Source organism: Myotis davidii, unplaced genomic scaffold, assembly GCF_000327345.1.
Source record: "Myotis davidii unplaced genomic scaffold, ASM32734v1 scaffold428, whole genome shotgun sequence".
In the NCBI taxonomy this organism is placed as follows: Eukaryota; Metazoa; Chordata; class Mammalia; order Chiroptera; family Vespertilionidae; genus Myotis; species Myotis davidii.
In genome coordinates this window covers 1,866,594-1,874,942 of record NW_006299834.1, presented here as the reverse complement: position 1 = coordinate 1,874,942, position 8,349 = coordinate 1,866,594, and the positions used below count along the sequence as shown (strand labels likewise).

Here is an 8,349-nt window from a genome sequence, read left to right as displayed (position 1 = left end):
GTCATGGCCAGCAGAGCCTGGACCATCTGAATGGGGCGGGGAAGGGCGAGACAAAGAGGGCCTGGGACCATGGCTGCTCTGCCTCACCGTGTGGTCACACCACCACCACTGTGGTGGGCAGAGCAGGGATGGCTCCCGGTGTGAGGCAAGTCTGGACTGTCTAAGAGTATAACCTGCAGGTCATTTTGGAAAATGAGGGACCAGAAGATGCCCACATCTTCCATGTGAGGTCAGATTTGAAGCCAGCACCCTGTGTAGTGCCACTCAGAGTCCCTGACTGAAGGTGCCCATGGCCCCAGGTCCATGTTACAACTGTTTGACTGAAAAACAGCTTTATTGGTGACCTGAGGGAGCCAAGGTCACTCCCGTGGAGTATCAGCCTGGGAGGCCGCCTCCGGGCAGGAAAGCCAATTGTGATCCATGGAAGTTCCTGACAAGAGGTCAGATCCCCACTCCTAATTATAAAAAAATCCCAAATCTTGATTTCAGAGTCCACAAAAGGCCAGAGGCTGGAGTCCTGATGGGTGTCAGTGCCCCTGCCTATGGGGCTTAGGCTGCCGAGTTGTTCAGCAACACGTGTGGGCTGCGCAGACAAGGTTAGAGGCCAGGAGGCCACAGGGAAGTGCCCAGACAAGTGTCCACGAGGGTTCACACATGGGCAGCACGTGGAACCTGGCCCTTGGGTTGCACTTTGGGTCCGATGGGATCAGTCGCCAAGCGGGCCTGGGTAGCAGAGAACCTCGCCTCCTGGCCCTTGGCATGTCGAGGCTCCATGGTCTGGGTTCAGCCTGACAAGGTTAGAGGCCAGGAGGCCACAGGGAAGTGCCCAGACAAGTGTCCACGAGGGTTCACACATGGGCAGCACGTGGAACCTGGCCCTTGGGTTGCACTTTGGGTCCGATGGGATCAGTCGCCAAGCGGGCCTGGGTAGCAGAGAACCTCGCCTCCTGGCCCTTGGCATGTCGAGGCTCCATGGTCTGGGTTCATCAGTGCTGCTACAACCTGTCACATGTCTTAGCTCCTCACTGCTGAGGTGTTCCCAGCTGCCTGACAGGGTACAGGTACCACATCACCACCCCTGTCGGGTTGATGATCACTGTGAAGGTGGTTTCAGTCCGGAGGCCACTGATGACGCCACCCGTGTAGACATCCTGGGCCTGCAGCAGGGAGGGACATAACCAGTGCCCCCGTGAGAATGGCCAGGCAGAGGGCACAGAAGCCTGGACTCTGGCCTGTCTGTGCTGGGCCTCCCGTGTGCACTGCAGAAGTCGGAGCCGTGACCCTGTCACTTCTCACCGGCACAGCCAGCTGATGCCCAGGCATAGGCAGTGGCGAAAGCCCCGCCCACAGAGGACCTGAGCACCGTGCTGGCAAGGGCTGAGCAGTGAGGCGAGGAGCGTGGCCTCGGTGGGTAACGGGACTCATTCCTACTCAGTAGTCCTGTTTGCTTAGCCTGAAAGTGCCAGTGTGCAGAGCAGCACCAGCCATGGCCTCAGTGCCTGCAGCTGCCCCTTGAGCACCTGCCACAGGACCCAAGGCCCACGGTGTAGGGGAGGCCTGGGTGAGGCCCACCCCAGCAGCACCCTCCCAGGAAAACAAAGGGCACTCACTACCTGCAGGGCGCTCACCTCATACAAGATGGAGCTGGTGAAGTTGAGCTGGGAGAGGGAGCAGTGGAAGCGATACGGCATGTCTGTCCTGCGGCTGAAGAAGACCAAGGCGTAGGCATTATTGTCCAGGGGCCGCAGGAACACTTCGATGAGGGACTTCTCCTGGGCACAGAAGATGGCTGCTGGCTGCGGTTCCCGCTCAGGCAGGCCCTGAGGTCCCCTTCCTGGCCCTCCCTTGAGCCCTGGGTCGCCCCTCCCCAGCCCACAGTTTCATTCCACGCAAAAGCTTGAGGGGGGGGGGGTGATACTACAGCCCTCCAGTACCCCACTTATCTAACTACTTTCCTTCCTTCCCTGACTTGGCAGACACTCCCCAACACTTCCTGTGTCCAGGCCCCATGCCAGGACACAGACGCAATGCTGCACGAGGTCCTGCCTCAGAGAGTTCAAAGGATGATGGGAGGGATGGACGTGGACAGCTGCTGCCCTGGAGTGGCCAGTGGGATGATGCACTCTGCCCTGTGCAGCCAGGAGCGTGAACCCCATCTTCCAGAAGGTCCCCGGCCTGACAGGGATTAGTTCCCTCCTCTGGGCCGCTCCACAGGTACAGTCTACAGGTGCGTAGATTTATCCTAACTAGAGAGGGAGGAGTGTGCAAGAGCACAAACTTTGGGCAACACTGTTGGAATCAGGTCCTGTTGTGCTGTTTACTAATTGTGGGGCCTTGAGCTAAGTTACTTAGACCCTTCAAATCTCAGTTTCCTCTTTTATAAAACAGGGAAGGACTATCGACCTTGTGAGGAAATGTATCTAGAATGCCCAGCACACAGTAGGTGATCAATAAAAAGTAGACACCAGTATGAATAATAGTTGTATTCCTTGGCTCATACAACTCCTAAACACGGCAGGGAAGCCCCAGTTCTCTACCAGACATCACAGTTCTCCGCCAGACACCTTATACTTCCAACCTGAGAGGCCTCACTGGACCCTGGGCACTGCACGGTGACGTCTCCCCCAAATCCCATGAGCTGTCCTGCTCTGGCCCTGCCCTCACCGGATAAGTGGGGGACAGTTGGAATAGCCCCCAGTAGAGTCTTCAACTGAATGCACCCAGCCTTGCAGGCTTGTTCTCAGGGAAGCCTAGTCCCTCAGTCTCCCCTTTCTTCCCCCCACACCCCAATACCTTGAGAATCCTGCGTCCCTGGATACCTAAGGGATCCTGGTTGATTTTGATCATGAGTGGATTCTGCAGAATGTCCATGTTCTGGGCGGAGATGGTACGCAGGTCCGTGGATATGAAGAGGGGGGCCGCCAGCACTGTCCACAGGGCCATCTGGGCCCGAGCTTGCTCAAAACTGAGGCCAAAGTTCCCAATGAGCAGCTAGGGGCAGAGGAGAGAAGTGGTTAGCCCTGCTCTCTTCAGTGGGGAGAGTATAGGCACCAACCCCAAGCTTGTAGCTGAAGCAAGAGAAGGTGGAGGTGGGAGGCACGGCCACATGGGGAGCCTGGTTTGGCAAACACCATTCCCTAGCAGTGTGGCCTCGGGATGAGTTGAGTCACTTTCCATTTGAGCCTCAGCTTTTTATTTCACAAGAAAGGGGGTGCTGGCCATGTCACAGGTCATTCCAATGGGATCCTGCTGCCAAAAGCATTTGTGAACTGAAATACGCACCCAGGATGACAGAGGTAGGAAACCAGAACCAGAGCCCAACAGAGTCCCTGCTCTTGCCAGTAGCCACCACCTGACCCAGGGCAACCAATCTAGATGGGACACAAACGATTACTGCTCACACAACACTGTTACATACTTAGTGATGCCAACCTAACTAAGCACTGTACATGTGCCAAGCTGTGCCAAGCATTTTAAAGGGCCATCCATTTCACCCTCAAAACAGCCCTATATATAAGGTAGCTACTGTTGTTATTTTCATTTTCCAATTGACAAAACAGGCACAAGGAGGCAGCCAACCAATATTTCATTCTCATATTGATGTTTCTCTCTCTCCCTCCCCCTCTCTCAAAAATCAATAAAAAATATTTTAAAAGACATAAATTACTAAAATTAAACACAGAAATGGAGGCACAGAGAAAATTAAGTCACTTGCCTAAGGTACGTGGCAGAGCTGGAGCTAGAACTCTAAGGCAGGCCGATTTCTGTTTCTCCAGGTGCCCCATTATCTGGCCAGTATTTGTATTTTAATCATCACTAGTATTAAATCTTGATTAAATGAAGAGATAGCTATAAAACTCTAAGACAAATTGTAAAAATATTTAAGTCACCAAGGCTACGAGAGAGGTGGGTACGAGGGGCCGGTTCTGCCGGTGGAGGCTCTGCAGGAGGGTGACAGGGTACAGGGCATTGAAAGAAGGGTCAGAGGCAGCCTGGGTGAGGACAGGTTAGGGGAGGGAATGGACAGAGGTGTGGAATATTCGTGTTTTTCACTCTGCAGAGGAATAATGTTTCACTTCGAGTCACTGCAGACCAAGTTCTCAAGTTTCAAGCATCAGAATTGCCTGGGAAGACTGTCAACAATGGGCATTCCCAGGCCTTCTCCCAACATTCTGATCCAAAAGGTGGGGGTGGGGGTGGGGCCTGGGAACAGAATTGTAAATAAGCTCCAAGGCAAGTCTAATGCAGCTGGTTCAGAGACACTGATCTAGAACCTGGCAGTGAGCGACCAGAGAGAGGGAGCAAGTCCATCATGGTGATGGGTCCTGGGACATCCCCCCATGTTGGTACCATGTCTGGGTCGTTCCAGTGTCCAGGGCCGGCCACTGGTTGCAGAATGTCCTGATGGTCCACAAACCAGTCCAGGATGGAGAGCACGCTGCTCCAGGAGTCCTGGATGTCGTCATAGTTGCGCCAGAGGTTACAGATCTCTGCCAGCTGACTGTAGTTCACCTGGGTGTCAGGGAGGCAGAGTCCAGCACAGGAGTCACCCTCTGCTGCCCACAGGCTGCACAGGGGCAGGGAGGCTCAGCAGGAGACAAGAGGGTGGGGAAGGCAGAGAACCAACCCTAGCTTGTTCAGGATGAGGAAGGCTGCAGAGAACAGCCCTGCTCTGGGGCTGCCCAGGCCTCTGCTCCATGGATCCTGGTGCCAGAAGCCTGTCCTGCCCTCCCATGCCAGCTGAGTCAAGCCCAGGGTACAGGCTCCAGGTGGTATACCACCAACATCCCTGCTGCACACCCACCTGTGTTCCCGCAGTGACTCTCACCCTCTGCCAGCATCCTCCCTCAGGTCTGCAGGTCTGACCGCACCCTTTCTAGTGTCCTAGGTGCTGAGGGCCCCTGCTGAGGTGCCCACAGGCCCTTCCGAGACGGGCCCCACCTGCCTATCCTCACCAGCATTCTGGGTCTCCTAGCCCACTCAGGACAACCCAGGTTCCCTCCGCTTGATGGGTACAGTGTGCCTGCCCATCACGTGTGGTTCCCATGCCTTCAGCCACCTCACAAGTGCCTCTTCTCTAAGACGCTAGGCTGGCTGGGTGCCTCTGGGGTACTCGGGGCCTTCTCTCTAGACTACAAATCAGCACTCGGGCAGCTATGGTGAGAGGAGAAGGCGATGGGCGGCCTGTGACTGCACAGGAGGTGAGGAGGCAGGTGGGGGAACGCTGCCAGGTGGGCGCAGAATGGCTTACCTTGGGGGGGAGGCCCCCTTCGTAGGCTGGCCAGCTGCAGGAGAAGGCGATGGGCCGGCCCGTGGCATTCAGGGCAGCAGCCATCATGGGGTACCCTGGAGAAGTCCAACCCCCACATTTCAGGACCGAGAAGGTGCAGGAAGCAGCCTAGGGCCTCAACCCAAACATTCTCCCACCAAAGGTGAGGAAACTGACGCTCCACAGAGGTGCTGCCCCCTGTGCCCAATGCTGCGAACACTTCCCAGGTGGGCACGGTGCCCAGCCATCTTTAGGGAGCTGGGAGCCCCTGGGTGAGGGGAACTGGGAAACACCACTTCCTAGGAGGCATACAGACAGACGGGCTCAGGCAAGTGGACACTGGGGCCCCTTCCATGGCCCCCAGCCAGCTGTGCAACTCACCCTTGGCCCGTTCCTCTGGGGTCGAGTAGCAGCCATCCAGCTTCAGCATGTCCACCTTCCACTCGGCGAAGGTTTGAGCATCCTGGACCACCTTGTCTAGCGTGGTGCCGGGGAAACCCATGCAGGTGAAATTGCCCAAGTCCTCATAGATGCCCAGCTGTAGGCCCAGGGAGTGAGCCTGCAGGGGGAGCCAAGGACACAGTGGGCTCAGGCAGAACCCTCAGGGAGCCACCTCACAGGCGCATTTGGCCCAGCCCCATTCAAACCTTCCGGTGCCCCAATGACAAAGGAGAGGGCTCCGCTTGCTGGCTGGCCTGGCCAACTACGGTCCTCTCCTCCCTCCAACACACACTCCCAGGGGCTGATCCTTGCCTCTAGGCCTTCACTTCGCTTCGCCATCCCCTCTGCCTTAAATGTCACCTCTCTGGTATCAGCTCACGAATTGCCTTCTCTTTGGAGAACCTTCCTGAAATCCCAGGTGGATCAGATGCCCTTCCTGGCTCCCCACCACCACCGTGGGCCAAAACTAGCGATTTGTTTGTTTCCCCATCAGACTGAGTTCTCAAGGGGCAGGGCTGGGTGAGGCTCACATAGTCAGCCAGGAAGGCAATGCCGTTGGGGAAGCGCTTGGGACTAGGCATCAGGCGGCCTTTGGCATCGCGCCCGCCAATCCAGCAGTCATCGATGTTAAGGTATGTGTAGCCCAGGTCCCGCCATCCGTCCTGTGCCAGCCGGTCAGCCATCTCCATGAAGAGCCGCTCACTGGCAAGAGGAGCAGGGGATGGAGCAGCTTAGCGGCCTAGCACGTTCCTCATCCAAGGCAACAAGAACCCTGGCCTTGGGGTCAGCTGCAGACTAAGCCAGGTGACAATTGTAAATGACCCCAGGCATAGTGCCATGAGCCCTAAGCAGGGGGAAGTTGAAAGGAATGGTCTAGCCCAGGCCAAGGGGCAGGACTGAGCCAGGGGCAGCACTGTGAGGTCTGGCCTAGCCTCACCAGTTATCTCCTTTGATTACCTCAGGGGCTGGGTCCACAAAGTGCCTGCCCCACAGACCTGACAGGCCCCACAGAGGCCCCAAGCATGTCACAAGGTTGTCAGATGTCCCAAGAGTCACCTCTGGCTGCAGCCTCTCTAGGGGGTATTTGAGAGATGGGGGGTATTTGACCCTGTTCTCTTCTCTCGCCGACTCTCTCCTCCCTGCCCCCACTCTGCAGGGCCTGGGCACAACTTGTTAGGCGGTGTGGTGCTTCCTCACCTGATGCAGTTCTCTGGGTCCTCTTCACAGTCAATGTTGCAGCGAAAGCGTTCCCAGGCCAGCCAGCCCATGGGCGGCCTCCGCAGGAGCCCGTTCTCCAGCACCAGCACCTGGCCCACCAGGGCTAGCAGCGGCGCTGTAGGAGGGTGGGGATGACGGAGTGACTCCCACAGCCCGGCCCTCGCCCGACCCCCTCCACGGGCTGCCCGCCTGCACACTAGAGGAGCAACTCCGGGGCTTGAGGTGGACTTGGCACTTCCTGCATGCAGTGGCTGAGCAGATGGATGGAGCCTGGAGCAGGTCAGTGTGTGTGAGGCCTGGGGGACATCCCCACTTGCTGTTGTTGCCACAGCAGTGCTAGAATTAGCAAAAACTAATAGCTAAGGTCATATCCTTTCTCTACCCAGACCGACTCCATTACACAGAACTGACAGTCCACTGTAGCCAGCCTCCAGGTCTTTGCTCTCCACCACAGATCCCCAAGAGACCTAGAGATCAGCCAGGCCCTAGCTGGTCTGGCTCAGTGGATAGAGCGTCAGCCTGCAGACTGAAGGGTCCCAGGCTCGATTCTGGTCAAGGGCACATGCGGGCTCCATCCTAATTAGGGGGCGTGCAGGAGGCAGCTGATCGGTGATCCTCTCTCATCGATGTTTCTATCTCTCCCTCTCCTTCTCTGAAATCAATAAAATTATATTTAAAATTTAAAAAGAGAGAGATCAGCCAGGTGGGACCTGCACACAGCCAGCTCCCCAGGGTGAGCCCTTCTCTCGGGCCTCAGTTTCCTTATCTGTAAAATGGAGTTAATGTACCGACTTTACAGGGCTCTTCTCAGCACTTGTTGATATCACATAAGATTGGGCCTCTGCATTTTAGAGGGGAACTGATTCCTCAGGGGGGCGGGCAGTTCCTTCTCCTTTCCCAGCCCAGCTCCAAGAATAAGAGGAACAAGTCTCCCACATGGCATACCCACATCAGGGGAGGAGGCCTGCACTCCCGCCAGGTAGTCCCACCCCAGCTGGCCACCGACCCTCCCAAAGCCACCCCCTCCCGTGTAGGTTACCTGTCTTCCACAGCATTGCTCTGCACCAGCGTCCCAGGAGCGGGCCAGATCCGCTTTTCCCAGCTTTATATGTTGGGCTTTGGAAGCTAAGAAACATTAGAAAAATACTGGCGTCACTACTGCCCCACTAGCCCTGCGGCCTTCAACCCTGGGCGGGGATCCCCAAAACGCCCCCACTACCCCGACTCCCTGCCCAGCCATACTTCCCTGCTTCCTTCAGAAATACTAAACAACGTGTCTCGGACATCAGACCTCACCCCCCTGCAGTGCGGGGCGCCCCAAGAGCCCAAGGGCGGGCCTCCTCCGGCCAGGGCCCAACAGGCAGCACGGGCTCCAGGTCGCCCAGGAAGAGGGGAGACGCCAGGCCGAGACCAGGCTCTGG

General features: G+C 56.8%; 1 protein-coding gene across 2 annotated transcripts in view; it reads right to left on the bottom strand.

The window, feature by feature from the left end:
* Nucleotides 1–893: 893 nt before the first annotated feature.
* The window catches only part of NAGA (N-acetylgalactosaminidase, alpha-), a 7,618-nt gene continuing 162 nt past the window's right edge, over nucleotides 894–8,349 (bottom strand). For both annotated transcript variants that reach the window (XM_006775952.2, XM_015571943.1), the window contains exons 2-10: nucleotides 7,968–8,053; nucleotides 6,908–7,043; nucleotides 6,241–6,412; nucleotides 5,651–5,828; nucleotides 5,252–5,346; nucleotides 4,351–4,512; nucleotides 2,794–2,991; nucleotides 1,629–1,772; nucleotides 894–1,157 (exon numbers count right to left, since the gene is read on the bottom strand). In XM_006775952.2, coding sequence (XP_006776015.1) covers nucleotides 1,023–1,157; nucleotides 1,629–1,772; nucleotides 2,794–2,991; nucleotides 4,351–4,512; nucleotides 5,252–5,346; nucleotides 5,651–5,828; nucleotides 6,241–6,412; nucleotides 6,908–7,043; nucleotides 7,968–7,983 — 1,236 coding nt within the window. In that variant the 5' untranslated portion in view covers nucleotides 7,984–8,053 and the 3' untranslated portion in view covers nucleotides 894–1,022. The remainder of the gene's footprint in view (nucleotides 1,158–1,628; nucleotides 1,773–2,793; nucleotides 2,992–4,350; nucleotides 4,513–5,251; nucleotides 5,347–5,650; nucleotides 5,829–6,240; nucleotides 6,413–6,907; nucleotides 7,044–7,967; nucleotides 8,054–8,349) is intronic.